The 20,887-nt window shown below is 34.0% G+C and overlaps 1 protein-coding gene and 1 long non-coding RNA gene across 2 annotated transcripts in view; both read left to right on the top strand.

Moving 5' to 3' along the window:
- The first annotated feature begins 1,220 nt into the window (after positions 1-1,220).
- Positions 1,221-2,352, top strand: LOC149840899 (uncharacterized). Its single transcript, XR_016431611.1, has 2 exons — positions 1,221-1,345; positions 1,474-2,352. It is a non-coding gene; the product is annotated as an uncharacterized LOC149840899 (long non-coding RNA).
- Positions 2,353-14,967: 12,615 nt separating this feature from the next.
- Positions 14,968-20,887, top strand: part of LOC149840898 (phosphoglycolate phosphatase 1A, chloroplastic-like) — a 31,895-nt gene continuing 25,975 nt past the window's right edge. The window contains exons 1-4 of the mRNA XM_090003442.1: positions 14,968-15,402; positions 15,746-15,813; positions 16,184-16,276; positions 16,354-16,425. Of these exons, the coding sequence (XP_089859568.1) occupies positions 15,138-15,402; positions 15,746-15,813; positions 16,184-16,276; positions 16,354-16,425 (498 nt within the window). The 5' untranslated portion in view covers positions 14,968-15,137. The remainder of the gene's footprint in view (positions 15,403-15,745; positions 15,814-16,183; positions 16,277-16,353; positions 16,426-20,887) is intronic.

Genomic DNA, 20,887 nt, shown 5'->3' with positions numbered 1-20,887 from the left:
TGTATTCGTTATGCTCACTTATTTCATTAGACGTACCTGTGCTCAAGATTTCGGTTCTGACACCCTACTTCTATGGTTTTTCGCAGTTGCAGGTGATCAGTGAAGCGACTGGTTCCTGAGAGAGTTACGAGTGTCACATTCTTGCTAGACGGTTTACAGGGGAACAACGTGGCTCAGTTTTTCGTTATTTACTTTTATGTCATTTAAATAACTCTGATATGTCTCTTACAATTATTGCTTAAACATTCTTTCTTTCAAATAAATGAATAATAGTTTGGTTTGGTATGAATGATAAGTGTAAGCTCTATAGTGGTGGGTGGTTATCTAATTGTAAGTGGAACTGTAAAGGCCCCATCTCTGGGAATATTTCTGCAATTGATAAAAAAAATCCGTATTTTCAAGGGGTATGAGTTGGGGTCGTTACATATAGTAAACTAATTAGACTAACATGTGAATAAATCTTTAATTTTTTATGTATAAGACTATTTTTAAAGACAAAAAAGTTCATGGTTGTGACTTGTAACAATATTATGATGATAAGTTGGACTCTTCGCTTACATATTCTAAAAGACTTGACATCATATGCATTTTCTACATGTTTCTTGCTTTCAGCTTTATGTGGACCTAAAAAGCCCTTGTTTCTCACTTTTGGATTCTGCCTTCCTCTTTGCCGACATGCTACAGGTTCATCCTGCTCAGCCCAAGTTGATTTGGATCTAATTCCAAAGGTGAGTTGGATGCCTTGTCAAGGCTGTTCTACTTGATATTGGACAACCTTATATTAAACCTGATTGAATTTCATGTCAATGCCAGCATCTCAAATATAATTTTCTGTTAGTTTGTCTAAACTAGTGCTTCAATTTTTTTTCTTTACGTTGGCTTTTCAACCATATTTAGTGAGGCTGTAGATCTGTAGATCTACTACGTGAAAGTGATATTGTGATGCAGAACCTTCTTTCCGAACTTTTAAATTCTTGTCATTTTGTACTGTTATGATATGCTAAAGTTATAGGCACCTTATAGTGATTAGGAGGGACTTGACACTCTTCTTCTAAAATGTCCACCTAGATGATTCTTCCATTTCATATAGCAATACTTTTAATTTCTTTATAACATTGGATTTTTGCCATTCATAAATGTTGATGTTTGCATTGTTGCACAAAATGCATAACCAAATTGATTCCTTGTTTAACTGTAGTCATGGGGCATCAAATGCAAATGAAGGGCTGCGAAGAGGGAGGCTTGTAGAATTTACAACTACTGAATCGATGTTCTGAAATCTGAAGATCATGAAAGATTCTTTCAAGGTGGAAGATCATTGTGTTCTTGTTTGCAGGATTTCCAGGTGAGCCATCCACTAAAGCATAGATATTTTTTTTTGGCAAGCCATGTCGTTAAGTTATTGCTATGATGAACACCTCAGGTCATGTTGATTCCTAATTTGAATATTGTGTCTCATTTTCATATTGACAGTGAAACAAGTTGCTTCATCTTGAGTTGGGTTCGGTTGGTTCTAAATTGAGTAGGTGCAACTGACAACCAACTACCTGTAAGAATTATTCACTGGATTCTCTTGGTTTGAGTTGATTTTGTTCCAGCATGGCCATTCGCTATAAACAAGCCACTGTTGTGCTTATGGTGAGAGTTGATCCAGAGTAGGCTCTTCTATAATATGCTTAGATTGTATCAGAGAAAGCCTGCAATAAATTTGATCTGGGGTGTGATTTTTTTATTTTATAGTCCATTTTATTTCTGGGTATATATGGATTTTCAGCTCAAAGAGGGGGTGTTGTATTGTTATTGACCTATGTCACAGGAATACTCCAATTTACTCTCGTAACATGTCCTCTTATACACTATTCTTACTTAACAGTTACACAAAAATGGTGCATCCCATGTTCTTTTATCCGTGCCCATTTGACATCGTCCTTTACTTGAGCTGAATGGCTTTGATAAATTATCCTGGTCCCATTTTCGAGTCCGGTTTGGCATCATGGTCAACTCACAAGGACATACTTTTGTTGATGTGGAGCTTCTGAGAGATTTTTTAGGCCCCATTATGCCCAATCTCTTGCCTTTCTGTGGCAGATGATATTCGAGCAGTGGTGAACTTGGTGGTGTGGTTTGTCAGCCATGAGCCAGGTGATCTAGTCAACACTTGGAACTTTGGTAATTTCCGTTTCATCATCAGCAAGACGGCCTGAGTTGACACAAGGTCTTTCTAGGGACTTTATCTAGTCACTAGCTGTATGTTAGTGTCATTTGAGCTGAATAAGAACCTGATTAAGATCAACATTACAATAATCTTTTGAAATAACTTATCTTTTATTATTTTCAAGAGTACCACTTTAACATGTAATCATTGTAATACTTTCAAGGGTACTACTACTACTACACACACACACAGAGATCATGTGTGATTTTTCTTTTCTTTTTTTTAAGGTGGGTTGGACCCTTGGGGTTGTCTTGGGATAGAGTGTGTTCATGGTTTTCTAGGCATGTTTAAAAATGTGAAATTTATGCTATATGATGTTCCTTGTCATTAGAAAAAAATGGTGTTTGTGGTTATAGCCTAGTGATGTTTGAGGTGATTTGTTTTTTTTTTCTCCTAAGGCTTGCCCAAGTTCCAAGGCGATTCTCTTTTCTAGAAATTTGTTGTTTTTATGACTTACCCCACTGCAAGCTGCTGTTCATAATGCTTGAACTATGTCTATGCTGCAATGGCCGCAAATGGTGTGTGGTTATAGCCTAGTGATGTTTGAGGTGATTTGTTTTTTTTTTTCTCCGAAGGCTTGCCCAAGTTCCAAGGCGATTCTCTTTTCTAGAAATTTGTTGTTTTTATGACTTACCCACTGCAGGCTGCTGTTCATAATGCTTGAACTATGTCTATGCTGCAATGGCCGCAAAGATTGAGCTATCTTGCAGCCTTGTGGTCTAGCTATTGCCCTTGCTATGATGGTCTTGATCTACCAATTACCATGAGTTGGTCAGGCCTTAGAAAGTCTTTTCTGAGTCCAAAACTTGTATTTCTGTTTGTCTAGCGACTTGATTGTGGACTCCTCTAATCAACCAAACTCAAGAGTAGGATGGTCATCAAGTTGGCCAACAACAGTGATTATGTCAAACATCTAGAAGGGTTTTCTGGTGTGGTCAGTCCAGTGAAAGCAGGCTGACTTTTTCAGGTTCATATGGGCTATCGTCTTAACTGCGGAGTCGGTCTCTGATTGAAAGGCTGGAGTTGGTTGGAACATGATCGATCCGGAGCTTAAAGGCCAAACCATCTGAAAGAATAAAATGAGGTTGACTTTGATTGTTAACTGCAAGTCAAAAACTGCTAAAGCCAAATCCAGCAGGTCGATCGGACCAAACTAAGTAGCATTATTTGACTAGCAGATTCAGTTGGGCGGACAAGTGTTGCGAGCAAAATTTGCAAGCTAACTGTTAAAAAAAGAAGGAAAAATTATGAATACCTGCTCAATTTTTGAGGTATTTACAAATATACGCTGAATGTTTGAAATTTTACGAATGCTTGTCAAGTTTTAAAATTAATTCTCAAACTGCCTGATCTAATCTTAGGGTCTAAACTTTGGTCAAACACTCGTTAACCGATGTCAAATTTTGCTTGTACCCTTAGTTTTTTGAAAAATACACGCTCCTCTCTTCTTAGGATTTGTCTTAAGGAAAAAAAAAACAGCCTTTTACTGAATTCAAACTCTCCCGACCCAAACTTTGATTTTCTGGAATTATCTTGTGCTCATTGAAACACCCACATCTCTATTTAAACATGTTGATGAGATTTTTAAAGCAATAGGTGGTTAGTATTCATCTCATCCCTCCACGATTTCATTTACTGTTTTAGTCAAGATTTTAGGGTTCGCAGAGAAAGATGGAGGGGAAATGATGCATTTTATTTTAAGGCTCAAAACTAATTTAAATGAAGGGGAAAAAAATGTGAAAAAATAAACTGAAATACTAGAGCTAGTGTTTTGCTTGCGTGAGTCTTTTTCGTGGATGTTGAGAGAAAGAGCAATCATGATGAGGAGGTGTCATACACTTGGCAGTTTTGAGTTAGTATTTCTAAATACCTCAAAGGTTGTGGAGGGTATTTGTAATTTTTTCAAAACCAAAAAGGTTTATGATACTCATGATGACACTAATTACTTTTGTATACTCATATATATATATATATATATATATATATATATATATATATATATATATATATATATATATATATATATATATATATATATATATATAACCGAAAAAGACATCGATATTGGCTGCAAATTAAAAAATATTAACAAATCTGTTCAATTGTTTTTTTTAACAGTTTTGCCTTTTTATCGCTTGAAAAAATTGGTGCTCACTTTTTTTTAACTCGTCGCTTGAAAAATCAAGCCTTATCTAAGTTACCTGAAAAAATCAGGCGTTGCAAAAATTGTCGCATGAAAAAAATCAGGTGCCATTTTAGTTGTCGCCTAAAATAGACGTGCCATGACAAAGGGTAAAACTGCAAAAAAATAATGTAAAATTGGCCATGTTTGTCATAATTTTGAGGTAAATTGACCATGTGATCATATTTTCTAGTTTGCAGCATTTATGGTATTGTGTGAAAAATTAGTTTCATCTACGTCATTGTCCAAATATGTAATATATAAAATGAGTTTATAAGAGCCGAGTTAAGTTGAGCTTTCCATGTTAATACTTGGCTTGTAGATTAACTCCTTAAACCCAATTTACAAGTCAATCCGAGCCAAACAATGAGTTGGTCATCTCGTTTATCAGGCCTAATTGCGACTGGCCTGCTCAACCATGTGGTATAGGTGGTTCAGGGCCTTAAGAAAAGTCTGTCAGTTGATAGCCTTAATGCATGTGCAAAATATATTACCGAAACACGAACCTACAAAGTTTTATTGCTGTAAATTGCCACATGCGAGTTACATAAAAGCTCCTCGCAACTGGCTAGTAGGATCGACTCAAGGCACTCAAGTTGAATGATGTCAAGTCGATACCCAAGATGTCATATTCCTTGCTGCAAGGCCAAAACCAATGAGAAACTATCTATGGTGGGTAGGGAGGAGTATTCTTTGAGTTTTACACCACAGATATCAAAACAGAAGCATAGTCAGCGTGGCACCTCTGGCTTTTAACATGATGTCCACACCAAAGTAGTGGTTTTTTCCTTGAGAAAAAAATGACATTTTATCCAATTTCATGAACATAAGTAACTTACATTAAAGAGAATCATGGGTTGCATTTCATGTCACTCTTGAAATTGAAGTTGATGAATTTGGTCTTGTCTCACACATGGTAACAGTATCGCCTATAAATAGCAAGAAAAAAAACTTGTTAAAATGTCAACAATATTCTAAAACCTATTCAGTACCAAAAATATAGGCTAGAAAAACCCTTGTTGCAAGATGTCACTATTTGAAGGAAAACCTTTATATTTTTTTACCATACTGGCCGGCATTTTATAAATTGCACTTAAATTCTCCTTTTATATGCACTGCATTATAGAAGTTTACCATTTCTATGAATTTGTCATTAGAATTGTTAGAAAAGGCTGGGACTCATGGAAAATCATTACCTTCTGAGATAGGTAAAAAATCCCCTCTTTTTGTTTTCTTTTGTATCAATTATTCATTTTTTGGGTTTTATTTTCTTATACTAAGTCATATTCTTTTTTTTGTGAGAAAGAATTCTTTCTACCTTTTTGGTTTTGTTGGTTGTTTAGATGGACCCAGTTTTTATAATTGGATCCTATTGGGCCTGAATTGTATCAAGTGCATGTTAGGCATAGTTAAGCTGCTAATTGTTCATGAACTAATGATTAAATTGATTTTTGTCTTTGCCTTCTAACATCATCTTTAGTATAATCTTGTTTTAGATCTTGGCTTAGGTTTAGATATTTGAGTTCAAATTAGTTTAATGGATCTTCCTATAACTATGAATTTATATATGAATATCTTCTAAGAATGATAGGTTTTCTTATGCGGACTTTATGAACTCGCATTAATTTATTGCATTTTTTTTGTGAAACTGAAACCACCAAAATCACAAATATCATACTCTTTCGTATATATGTCAATATTTCACATAAATATTTTTGTGAAACACCTCTCACAAATATCCTACTTTTTCACATATACTTTCCGAAATCGCATACATTTATATGTGAAACTCCATTTAAAGGGAACCAACAAAATCGCAAATATCCTACTTAAATAATTGTAATTTTTTATTATATATGTTTTTTCTTAATATTTACGATTTTGTCGAATCATATATATACTCATTTTTGTTCGATGGTTTCTTCTTCTCTTTTATGTCTGAAAAAAAAATATGTAGAACACTTGAGGCAATTTCTGCATTCTGAGGAGGTTGTCGTATCATCCTTGCGATCGACTTCCCCATCTATAGGTTCGAAAAGTGAGTTCCATACAATAGATGTCCCCATGCATATTTCTATTTAAAATGAAAGCCTACAATCAGAGGTATGAGCAGATGCAACTCACGATCATTGAATATCACATGCGTATTTGTGTTTGGTTGTTGCTATTGATGTATTTTTTATGTTTTCTTTGTGTTGTCATCAACTTTTTCATCCTTCAAATTTACTGTTTAGGGTTTACTATGTTTATTATTCTTTTATAAAAATATATATTGTTGTATATGATTTATGATTATTTGCTTATCCTTTAGTTAATATTTATTGTTCTTGCATTGGTGTAATAGGGTTAGGGTTTACTGTGCATAAGCATTGAAAGAGCTAAAGTACATTATCGTGGTTGTTGTAGTTCGTCAATGATGTCGTTTGAAAAGCTAAATTACATAACCATAAGCCTGATTACACTAATTGAAAATCTATACTGGTCTCCAAAAATATTATATTTAAGGAACTTGCAACTTTGATGTCTTATAAAACCGGATATGCGATAAAATTATTGAGCCTCTGGTATAGTTATTCTCCAAACTTAAACGACGAAGAAATATAGATAAATGTTGTTGTTGTTGTTGATGATGATGATGTAGAATCGATGTTATTTAGTGGTGATATTTACTTGAAAGTATGCAAAATTAATGAGTGAGTAGTTGATCAATGAAATGATATGGGTCTTATAAAGAATGTGCATGTATCCCAGACACCATCTATTGAGTTGAGTCCTTTGTCGATTATTCAACTGTCTCAAACAGTGGGCGATGTTGGTGTTGTACATGATCAACAGATCATCGTAAAGTATATAAAACCACGTGGGAAAATAAGTGCCAATAATTTTTATTACAATAATTTGAATGACATGCAACCTTTCTGGTCATACGACAATATTAAGTACAAGTTATAATTTTGATGTAATTTATGGTTGGAATATAAGTGTGACGATGAATGTGATATTTTGATAGTTAATCTTAAATGTTGAAAATATTGAAATAATACATGCATGAAAGCAAATGAAATGATATATACAATGAATTTTGATTTACTTGCTACAACCAAATAGTCAATTAGTGGTAGCTGCGATAATGTTGATAGTTAACAATCAGATGATATCGATGATAATTAGTATACCATGTCAATAAAATAGGATGAAGACAATGATCACATGAGACAAATAAAGACAGGTGAAAGCGACACACCAATGACATTTGAGAATGAGAACCAAGTTCTCATTTAATGAGTTCTCATAAAATGAAGAACAATTAAAAATTATCGAAGCAGAGACATTTAATTTATATGAGCAATTGTGTAATAAAAGACTTAATAATTGTGAACAATTTCAATGGCTATCAACACACTCAAACAATTGAGAAATTATTTTGGGCAAAAGGTTTAATGATCTCCAATATTGCCACGAGTTTTTGAAAGATCATGTGATTAAAAATAACTATAAAGCAAAATTCTTAAAGAGCTACAATAATAAAGTTATTGTCATATGTACGAGAAAGAATACTCATATGACAGTTGATTTCCTTGAAATATCCATTGCACAAAGGTACGTGAAGCAAGTTTCTTTTAAGTGAAGAGGTATGATAGCGAGCATTCATGTACTAAAACACTGGGCAACCTTGTAGTGGAGAAAGTACCTTATAAGTGAATTTCAGGTGTTATTCACAAATGCATGCACGATAATCCGATGATAACTTCAAGAGAAATCATGAATAACATCAATCGCGAGGAAAATATAGATGTTACTTACAAACAGGGATAGTGTGGACGTAAATACACAAAGGCTGCATTATATGTTTCATTCGAAGAGTCCTTCAAGATGCTTTCTGTCTATTTGGATTATCTGATGAAGGCTAATCGAGGATTGCTAAGGTACATTAAGACTGATCAAAAAGATCGATTTAATTATTTATTTTTATTTTTTCAGCCAAGCATCAATGGTTTTTTAAATAATGCCCTTCAGTTCTTATGGTGGATGACACATTCCTAAAAAGAAAATACACAAGTATATTGTTGTCGGCCCATATTATTGATTCTTATGGTGAGATATTTCTGGTGCCATTTATAATTGTTGATAAGGAGTTCAATGATTCATGTGCATGATTTTTAGAGGTATTCATACACTTCGACGAGTTTATAGAAAGAAGATTATTCATAGTTATTTCAGATAGGCATCCAGGTTTAAAGTATATTGTCCCCCACACATAGCCTACATGTCATGTTGAATTTTGCATGAAGCATTTGATAGCGAACTTTTCGAAGAAATTTGATTCACTACTCAGTGCACTTTTGTAGAGTGCATCTCGAGCAACCACAAAAGAACAATGCAATTATTTTCTTGACAAAATTAATAAATAAAACACAAATGCATACAATTATGTTGTCACTGATGTACATATGAAACATTGGGCTAACAGTCACTTTTCAGTGAAAAGATATGACTATTTAACATCTAATATAGTGGAGCGCTTCAATTCATGGATTCACGTTATACAGCAAGCCTTTAATTCCTCTTATTGAAAAGCTTTGTTGAAACTTATTGAGAAAAAAAAGATTATGGGGCAGCATATGCTAGGCGTTATGATGTCGAAGGTAAAAGAAAAACTAGAAAAATTGAAAAAAATGCACAACAAATACATGTACAAGTAGTGCATTGCCTCCGACAATGGTACCAAGCCCGTGACCGATCTCATGGTTATAGTGTTGATCTTCAGAGGTGCTTATGCACTTGTAAAAAGTGATAGATTAACGAGATTCCTTACGAATATGTGATCACATGCATTTTGTATGAGGGCAACCTACCCAAAAATTACTACGACAAGTTCTTTAAAGTTGAATTGTATTGAGCTACATATAATCAATATTCATTTTTTATGATAGTGGAAAATGTTTCACATATCGCTTCACCTACTTTTATAGTTGTCTATGTACCAAAAGTGGTACACAAAGCAAGACAACCTAATGTTAATAGACGAAGAACAGAACACAAAGATGTTGTGTCATACAAGTGCACTGTATGCGGTAAGGTTGAGCACAATAGGTGAAAGCACGAATAACATTATATATATATGTATATATATAGTGTTGTTTAATAAATTGTTTATTTGTGTGTATGCAATGTATGTGGTAAGGGTAACTATAACAGGCAAAAACATGAATAACAATATATATTTATATGTAGTGTTGTTTAATGAATTACTTTTTTATGTGTATATTCTGCCCCAAAGTTTGAACAACATGAATAAACTTGTTATACATTAGGTATAAGCAATATCTCAAATCATGTGTGTATATGTGATATTAGTCGTATACAGTTTATTTTATTGTTAAGAACATGTTAACGAAAAAGAAAAAGCTATAGAAGAGAATACCCTTGAGCTAAAAGAGTATGAGTTTGTCAAAGAAACTCTCTTGTAAAGTGAAGTGTTAGTTTTGCAAGTTAATTTGCTTATTTTTTTTGTTATGTTTACACATAATTTTGTTTATTTTTTGTTATGTTTACACGTAATTTTGTTTATTTTTTTGTTTTGTTTGCACACAATTTTGTTTATTTTTTTAGTACCATATTGGATTTTATTATGCAACATTTAGCAATATTCATAGAAATACTCTAAGTGGCTCACAACAAGGATAAAGAAAATGACAACTTGTAGAAAACCCTTTACCTCATCATGTATTTCTCTATGACTCCAAAAAGTGATGTTTATATTGTTTTACTACTGATTAAAAAACTAACTGGTAAACCCTATATGTTCACAGCAAATGATCGTAACTAAAGGGCAACAAGGTGGGGTAGCTAACAGTTGGAGAGCAATAACTTGTTGTATCATTTTCTTGACACTGACAAGGTATGTTTTTACACAACTTTATATACTTACAAATAAACTTTCATGCGCAAAACGATGTTACACTAGATTTACGTTGCAACTCTTAATTCTTTTCAACTAGTTCTTTGAGAAATATACATGAAGAAAAAAGACTCCAAGTTGTACAATTCCACATCAAACACATATTTAGCAGATAAAAATGTCAAATAAACAGTACAATAATATAACTTACTCAATAATGTACTCATTTTTTTGTTTATGTTTATTATCTTCTTTTTTGTGTATGTTATCTCATTTTCGTGTATATGTGTTGCAAGTTCATTTTTTAGCATAAATTGTCTTTGACTATTATAAAGATTGGACGACGCAGGCTATGCACAATATTCCTCAATAAGAGAATGAGTAATTACTTTTGTTTGTTAACTCATTTCGTACATGTACATGTTTTTCACTTGGTATTTTCTCATTTTACATGTATGATTGTGGTATATTTGTCATACAATATATGTAGTACTTAGGCAGAAACTGAAAATTAAATTTCATGAATGTATGTGTTTATATGTCAGTTGTTTACTGGTTTGAGATGTTTGTTGTAATTAGTTGTTTGCTAAAAAAGAGTTGTTTTCAACAAGATATCATAGATATAAGGCATCGTATGATCAAGTTCTACAAGCATATGAAGGAAAGAACTTCCAAAAGTATGAAAGACAATGAAAAGACAAAGACATTGGTTAGAGATGCACCAAAAGAATCAAACCAGATAGCCGAGTTGTGAACAATTATGCACCTTTGTAATAGATCAAGTTAAACTTATATTTGTAATTGGATAGATCAAGTTAAACTTATATTTGTAATTGAATTGATCAAATTAAACATTGTAATTGAATGGATCAAGTTAAACTTCAAGTTAAACTTTAATTATAACTTTGTAATGCAGCTCATGTATTGAATGTAACTTTGTAATTGTGAAACTTCAAGTTATTTGATTTCTTGCAAACCAACTGTATTTAGTTATATATTAATCATATTGACTTGTCTGTATATGTAGAAACAATTTTGCAAAATAGTTAATTTTTTGCTGATTAATAAGATTTTGCAAATATACTTCATGCGATTTCGGAACATATATGCGAAAAAGTCTGATATATGTAAATGAGTTAGAATTACTTGTTGGAAGGAAAGCAAGTTGGGGACAAAATACAAAAAAAAAACCTTGATTATATAAAAATAAGTATATTGGAGACTAAAATGGGTTTATATATGATTAAAAAAATCATAAAAAATAAAAAATAACACATATTTGTCATAATTTTATAAATATTAAAGTATGATATTTGTGATATAAGGAGATTCACAAATAACTTTATGTAAGATCGTGCAATATATGTGAATAAGTAGGCTATTTGTGAATTTAGTTTATGTGTGAAACTTATGCGATTTTGGAAAATATATGTGAAAAGTAGGATATTTACAAGATGTGTTTCACAAATATATTTATGCAAAATATTGACATATATGCGAAAAAACAAGATATTTGCAATTTTGGTGGTTTTAGTTTCACCAAAAAATCACAAATAAATTTATGTGAGTTCATGATGCTCGCATAAAAAACCCTGCAATTCTAGAATTAATTGGGAGTTGAACCTAGCCGACGAATGGTACAATTTTATCGCAATAAGGCTTTAATTCGTAGTCGCAAAGGGTAAAAGGATCCTAACGATCAATATCGAATATTTGCCATTTTGAACTTTGAGAGTATAAAAAATTGTAAGGTTTTTAAGAAATAGGATCGAAATTATGTATACAGTACAATCATTTTTCCTTACATAAATTTAATATTTATTACAGATTATACAAAACAAAAAAAATATAAGGTTATACAAATTTGTAAGTACCTAAGTTTTGTTGCATTGTGTTTATGATATTTACTTAAAATGGGTTACTATAATAATTTAAATTAGATATGACATGCAGAAATGACACCAATGGCAAATTATAAGTTTGGCTTGTGACTGAAAATGAATATTGGTTAACGGATTCATAGTAGATACTGTCAGTTTTTTGCTCACTAGAGCTTACTTATTGGTAAGGTCGACTTGCAAATTTCACCAAGTTGAAAACCCACAGGTGCACATCCTTTCCTGCAAAAGCCAAAGTTGGATGTACTCTTTGATAGACAAAGGGGTTTGGAGTTTTTACGATGATGAGCTTGTAAATGAGTAAGGCTTTTTTGCTTGGTTATCCACCAAAAAAACAAAAAGATCAGTAATGGTTTCAGTGTCCTTGCGAATCAGCCTGAAACAGCCAATTTGTATCGTATCGGCCAGAAATCGATATGAAACCAAGTTGATTCGTCATATTTTTAATTATCTTTCAAAAATGGTTTAAAATAATTTTTTAACATGTGTCGTCTTCTGGTTAAAAATTGATCGATTCAGTTCATTTTATTTTTGAATTGGAATCAGCCCATTCCCTGAATCGTTTAGAAAATCGACTGAGGTCCCATACCGATTCTGACAACATTGCTTTAGACCTTCAACATCTAGCTTAAAACACTTGTATTCCATTGAGAATGTGAGAGGGGCAATGGTACTCTTGAATCCTAAAGGGAAATTCTCTCTCTCTCTCTCTCTCTCTCTCTCTCTTTTACTTTTTGATAGTCAAGCTAGGAATTGCCATCATTGAGATACCGCTTGGTTTCTTCTAACCAGTTCAGTTATTTTATTATTATTACCAAATAATGCTGTTGTTTGCTCTGCTTGAATAGAAAATTTATGCTTATGTTGCCCAAATTAAAGGATGCTCTTATGATGACGCGTTACCGTGTTGGAACACTTGCACACAATGTTATAAAGCAGCCACCATGAATAATTGGCAACGACGAGTTGCTTGTGTTTCGCATTTAAAGAGATATATGTTTCAGCAAGCGATTTGGTTTCTCAATTAATTTCATCTCTCTCTCTCATAGGAGCACAAGGTAATAATTTGACCTAAAAAAATAAGGTTATAATTTACTATTATAGTTTTTTACTAAAATGTGAGTATGTTTGGTTCATTTATTAGTAGCCATAGCTTGGTTCGAATATTTTTTTATTTTAAAACATAATTTTTTTTTCACTTGTAAATCTCGGAGCATTTTAGACCGACAATTTTACAGCTCCTAAACAAACAGCTTATACAAGGCAACAATCAGTTTAAAAACATTTTTAAACTATACAAACCATATAAATCATGTGCGTAAGTCTTGATTTAAGAAAAAAATCAAGAAAAATGGAAAGAACAACTAGTTACTACCAGATAGTATTGTAAAGTCGAGTATGGCCGGCCCTTTAGCACGAGAATATGATATAGAATAGTGAAAAGATAAGGTGCAATATGATTGCACAAATATTTGTGCATTAAGCACCTGATCACTAGGGGTGGCAAAACCTGACACGACCCGCCAACCCGCCTCTTAGGCGGGTTAGGGTTGGGCTTAAACTAACCCATTTAATAAACGGGTTGACCCACCTAACCTGCTTATTAAACAGGTCGGGTTCATGTTAGGGGTATGCCAACCCGCCAACCCGGTTGACCCATTTAATAAATGGGTTAGGCGGGTGGGTCAACCCGCCAATCCGTTTACCCGACCCAACCCGTTTATTAAACAGGTTGGCAGGTCGTGTCGGGTTACCCGTTTAATAAACAGGTCGGGTTCGGGTTGAGGTATGCTGACCCGCCAATCCGACCCGATTGCCACCCCTACTGATCACTCCATCTTAGGGACAATGCCTATCAGGTGTGGGGCCCAAGACCTATCGGGTGCTTAATGCACAATTTTTGTGCAAGTATATTGCACCCGATTCGGACTCTATGGAATATTAGAAAAATATTGGCTACAAGCTGGGGTTAGGTAGACCCTCTACCAGTTATACAAATATACCATAGGGATTCGAACTTGCAGCGTCCCAACACAAGGTAACATGAACTAACTGCTCCTGCCTCACACATTGGATCAAGTGGTAATGATATAAAGACGTGACTTTTTCAATCATGAAATTTTAGTGTATTGTTGACCATTGATTTTTGCAGCTCTTAAAAAACCAGCTTATAGAATGCAATTGCCTAAAACATGTTCTTTGGTGCCTAATGACTATGTGTAGAGCTTTATTTGACCCTTGGGCCGATGACTGTAGGCATGTCAGGCTGAGTCAGTGAGACTAGGTCTTTGAGCCCAAATGCAGTTCTTAAGGTGATAAAAAAAAATGAACAACAATGCCCGATATTAACCTTGTTAAATTAGATTAGATTTTATCGACATTTCCTTTAAATTCTCTTACATTTACTTGTCACATCCCAAAAATGTAGATAATTTGTTCTTCAACAAATAAAAATAAATAAATGATGGCACAAACAAAAGAGCTTTTTTTTCATTTTAATTTTTTTTCTTATGAAGCAAGCCTTTTTTTGCACCAAACTTCCCCTCCATCAACTTTAATGTGTTATCTTTTTTTTTCAGAGAATCATCAACTTTAATGTGTTAAAATGGATTTTATACTAAGCATACATTGTCCACCCCCATTGAAAAATTGGCAAAAGACACGAATATTTTAAAGATCAGACCCAATCTATCCGCAAACTAGTGTGCGTCTCAGCGTGGGGTTGGTGTGTGTTTGTGAGATAAATCACCACGTCCACACATGCAAGGGAGGAAGAGAGCTTGCAGCCTTGCATTGCCATATCTCTCTCTCTTCCCTAAGCACAACGATATGTGAGCACTCTTACCAAGAAAAAATACATTAAGTTTTTGCAAGTGGCGGTGCCCACCGCCCAAGACAAGGGTCGATCACCATAATATAAGGAGACAGAGAGGGGAGAAGATGTTGAGCGCAACGTCCTCCTCCTCCTTCACACCCTACCTCACTCACAGCCCCACTCGTCTCCTGTCGAGATTCCACCGTTTTGGCTCGTTGGGCACTCGAGTTTCTGTTTTGCAGTTCTTTCTTCCCTCTTTTAGCGCCAAATTCCATCCCAGAATGTCGGTTTCTGGCGCAGCAACTCTCTCTGTGAGAGCTTCAGCAGAGCCTCTTAAGAATGCAGAGGCGTTGATAAACTCGGTTCAGACTTTTATCTTCGATTGCGATGGTTGGTGTTTCTCAGAACCCGAAAATTTTCTGAATGAACTCTTAGAATCCAAAATTGAGCACTACCCATTAACGTGCGCTGCATGAAATTAGTGTTTCTTCTCATAAATTATGTTGTTTGTTTCATTCTCATGTCTCCGAATTGAATTCTGTTGTTGCGTTTAACTTTTTGTCAGTTGGTGTTGTAAGGAAGAGTTTACAATTGAATTCATGGCGTGTTTTGATTGTGTGTGGAGTTCTTTTTTTTTTTCTTTTGTTTTCTCTGTTATTTTTTTTATGGTTTTATTGGAGGGAAAAATTTTCTAAGTTTGTTTGCTTTTCCTCATTTTGTGGGTCTCTCTTAGGAGTGATATGGAAAGGAGACAAACTAATTGATGGTGTGCCAGAAACTTTGGATATGCTCAGATCAAAGGTCAGTAGAAGAAGGGACTCTTTGCTTATGGATATGCTGGAATGTGTGAAGGCGTCAACTTTAACTCTTTAGCTGAGACTTTAGGATTCTTTTACTGGAACAAGTGACCAGTTTTCCCTTGCAATGCCACATTATACACCAACGGTTGCTCTTATAGGTGCTGCTTACAATGTTGGCTACTGTCAATTACTCTTCCAAGCAAAGATTCTAAAAAGCAGTTATAACCTAGCAGAATTTTAGCTAAACATACAAAAGCTCTTAAAAATATCTGAGAAAGCATAAAAAGGATTGGTTTCAATTAAATTTAATTTCCAGATAGGGTTATATTGGTTTTATGAAGGAACTGACCAAGTAGTTTCTCGATCTCTAGGGGAAGAGGTTAGTCTTTGTTACAAATAACTCTACCAAGTCCAGGAAACAGTATGGAAAGAAATTTGAGACACTCAGCCTCAACGTTACAGAGGTAAGCTAAAGCATGCCTTCAGAACAGTTCCTGTTTCTCTCACTGTTTGTCCAACTAATTTAGTTGAACTTCTGCAGGAAGAGATTTTCGCTTCATCTTTTGCTGCAGCTGCTTATCTAAAGTCTATTGACTTCCCCAAAGATAAGAAGGTATTGCCGTTTTCATTTGTTTTTTGGGAAATGATACTATTTGTCTTCAATTTTGATACAGCCAAGTCTTTTTCCATCCTTCATAAATCATAATAGGCATCGATTCTTTTTCCTTTTCAGATGGCCTTCGCAAAACTTTAATTATTTAATATTGTAGGCAGTGTTGCTAATGGTATATCATGCATACGTTGAAACATGTTTCTCTGTATCTTGTGATATTTTTCCTTGAAAATACACATGCTCAAAGTTCAATGGGTAACTATAGAAAAATTGAAATGCTAGCGGCTAGACTTTGTGTTCATGCTACGTATGCCTACAAGGAGTAAAAACCAACTTCTGGATTGGTCACTTGATCCAAGACGCCCATTCTTGTCATAATCTTTTGAATTGGGTGAGTGATATGGCACCTGGGGACTATTATTAGCAAGTATTGCTTCTTCTTCTCAACCTTGATTTCAGAACCAGTCTCATGGCCTTCCTCTCTTTGGCCACGGCTTCTCCTTTTCTCATTTGTATGTCCTCTGCATGTTTGTGTCTAACACGACACTATGAATTCTTTAAAGCTCAAATGACACCCTTGGATGGTTTGGTTGTTCTATTATAACTTAGGGTCCCAGCTTCGAATCCCATGGGGGTTATCTCTCAGCCGTCGTTTAGTCCTTTGGGTGTTTTAAGCATTCTTTACTATACATTTAGCTTTAGGCCTTCATTTTTGGCTTTGAACATTCTTTCATGGATAATTTTGTTAATTGTGTCTAACATGAGAGAGAGAGAGAGCACTTCACCTGTTTTCAACACAAATACCTGTATCTGTGCTCAGGTAACACAGTACAAAAGGCTCATATAACATATACGTGGGAAGGTTCTAGAGTTCAAACACATGCATTTTTTCTGGCATTTTTGCTACATAATAAAATCTCATAAGCTTGATACTTCATCAGGGAGACAGGCCTTCTATGGACTAACTTTGCCGCATTAGTAGACTGATGATGGGATCCATGTTTGTGATAAATCCTTATGCAATTGTCAAGCTAATCTTATCTTTCCCAGTGGCCATTAAGGCTTCTATGATATTAGAGTTTTGTGCAACCAGATGTCAGAAACTGCATTCTCGGAGTCTTTGTGCTCATTCTTATTCATGGAAAAATTACATTATAAACAAAGATTGAATCTCAGGTGGGATTAATGTAGTTAAGCAAATTTTTATTTTGAAAGAAAAGCTAAGAATGATTTATTCAAATAATAATTCAGAATAGGTGATCTTGCCATCCATAGTTTTACAATTCCAAGTATAGTTTTTTTTCAATCATCTTAATAAAGTCACATGATGAAATGTTGCTAAACTTCTTTACTGATGAACATCAAGGAGTTTGGTTGCATGTTCTGGTGGAGAGATGATTTTTTAACTATTTGATTGAATAAATGTGGAAAAATAGTGCGAGGCATGCTGATATTATGCTCTTAAATGCCTCAAAGGAGTTTGTTCTGTCACTGTGGTCTCTGGTGTTTTAGTGTTCCATGGTTTAAAATTAACGAACATCATTTGTCTCCTTTGCATATGAGAGTCAACTAAAACATGCATAGGTGGTTTGTCAAAGGTTGAAATGTCTTTCTTGGACAGGTTCTTATTTGAGAAGAAATGTTTGTTTCTAGTGACATCACTCGGTTTGTATCACACTTTTAGTTGCACCAATTATATTTGTCCACAAGATACTGTGTTTGCGGATGCCCTCTTCATTCAGCAGGATGTCAAGCGGGGGCCATGTAACCCTTTATGTATCCACGTATGAAACAATAAATGAATTAGAACCATATCTAGGTCTTAATTGTCTGACAACTTGGTGTGATGCCCTTCCAACATGAATTCACGTAGAACATCATGCCATAACATTGTATATAGGATAAATAGAAGAATGTCCAGTAGGATCCACTTTTTCCTATTTTCTTTCTGCCTTTTCAGCAGACATTTGTCTCTACGTGAGGGTTAGTCACTGCTCCATGCTTTCCTAGTGGTAATATTTGCATCATCATGGTATGTATCTTGCTCAGGATCGCCTTGTGATGCACAGGTCATTCTGGTATTATACTTTCTTTGTACATGACCGTATTCACAGTCACATGAACTGTTTCAGTCTCTAGTTCTGTGGGCTCTGCCCACTTTTTTTCTCTTTATGGCGTGTTGACTATTGGCTTTTCCTACAGTTTTGACAGAGTTCATGCCCCAGTATGCATGTTCATAAGTCTATAGTCAATAAAATGATGCTGCTGAACATAAATGCTCTTGGTTCATCTCTATGGGTTAGGTTTTGAGATTGTCTAAAACCTGAATTTGAAGAACCTTTACATCTATCATGTTTGTTATCCTTCCTTATAGGTAATACAATATTCGTATTGTTTTTCTCCCTCTTAGGAAATTTTAAAATCTATAGTTTGCTGTTTACAATCTGAGTCAGATGTTATCGATTTAAGGCTGTGGACATTCCAGAGTTCCTCAAAAGTTCAAGTTCTTAATAAAGACATGCCAAAAGGTTTTTCTTACATAATAGGAAAATTGTCTGTATTCAAGCATAGTTGTCAGAGTGGAAATCAGAATTGGGAAGCAGCACAGGGAATTGAAATCGAAAAACAGTTGTTTCAATTTTTTGAGGATGTGAAAAACATAAAATGAGTAGGAAGAAGTATGAGAAATCATTTGAGAAGTGATATGTGAAATCATTTGAACAAAAGAATCAGGATTACTGAGGGAATTAAAATTCTTGAACATAGGGATTCCAAAGAGAATCAAGATTCCTAGTCATGAGAGTCAGGATTCCCATGTAAGGGAATTGAGATTCCTGGTCAAGGGATTCGAGATTCCTGAGGTAGTCACATGAATTGGGAATCCACATGTAAGGGAATGGGGATTCCCATGTCATGCAAGTCAAGGGTTCCTATGACGTGGGAATCGTGATTCCTATATTCACATCACGTCTCCGAGGAAGTGGTTTCCTACTGTTTCTAAGTGTTTCTAGTAACTATCTTAAGTCATTTAAAAATTGTGCTTCTAATGTTGTACACTAGTTAAACAGGTCATCCAATTTGTTGCTTGGTTTGTTCATGGTGGGTTCACTGGGTTGTATGCACGTGTGAAGTAAAAAAAAGGGAAGTGACTGTTTATTTGAGTTGCAAATTACTTCTAGTGCTACCATTATTCTTGTTATTGTTTTATGGTAGTATGTTAAATGTTCTGTACTATGAAATTAAAATCTTATAGCATTCATAGGTAGCTTGCCATTTATAAACATTATTTAGCATGTCTGTTTGTAAAGGTTCATTCACAAATATAAGAAACTGAAAAGAATGACAGAAACTACCATGTGTTCATGATTTAGTCTTCCCAGTCATCATTTTTCTTGTCTAGTGATCAATTCTTTATGCAGTCACTGAAACCAATGTTATAATTATCGTATCAGAACCCATGTCAGAAGGGCTGGCAATGCGGGTGTATCGTACCGTATCATAAGATATGGGGAAAAAACCCATTTTAAAAATTACAAAAATAAAAATACACAAAATAAATTTTTTCCCAAAAAACAGAAAAAATTAGAAAACATCATAGAATGAAATAAAAAAAAATTAAATTTAAGCATTACAAAAAATTAAACATACATATGTACTGTTCTAACATGCAAAATGATATTGTAACAAACAACTAGCAAAACAAAAGGTTTACCATTAAAGAGTCGCATTTGATAACAAACAAAAGAAAAACTATAACAACCACATAATTCAAAAATAAATAAAATTTAAAATAACACTAAAAAGTTAAAAATATGACCACGAAAACATTTAAGTGGTCAAACTACAATATTAATAAACTTAATTATGAAATAAATTGATCATGAATAAATATGTAAAAATTATCAAATATAAAAGCTATAATTATGATTTCATAACAATGTATCCATTGCATATATCAAAAGAGTCTGAAATTAAACATTAAAAAGAAACTGATATGTCATTTCATAAGTAGCATGCATTTAAAAAAAGTTTCATAATGACTTTCATTAGTTAGTCACACTAATTACAATAAGCACAAAGGTTGAATAATGTGTGTTTTTCCATAATAATACTTCTCTTCTTTCTTGTCTTCATTAATCACAATAAATTTTTGTTCTCATAGATCATGAAATAATGAGTAGGACTCTACTAAAGCTTTATTTATGTAAAAAAGTTGTCACTAAAAGGGGAAAAAAAGATCCAAAATAAATTATCTGAACTAAAAAAAGTGAAAAATACACTGTATTTTCCGATTTAAGGGGTATATCATATTGCATAGGCTAGTGATACTACGATATGATACAATACAATATTTATAACACTGACTGAAACTGATTTATTGATGCTCTTAGTGACTTGCTCTTGGAAATTTCGCAGCAATGATCATCGTATAGCTGATTGTCATATTTCATAAAATGATATA

Source organism: Nuphar pumila, chromosome 4, assembly GCF_984573655.1.
Source record: "Nuphar pumila chromosome 4, dmNupPumi1.hap1.1, whole genome shotgun sequence".
Lineage (NCBI taxonomy): Eukaryota > Viridiplantae > Streptophyta > Magnoliopsida > Nymphaeales > Nymphaeaceae > Nuphar > Nuphar pumila.
This window is presented reverse-complemented; position numbering and strand designations above follow the sequence as displayed.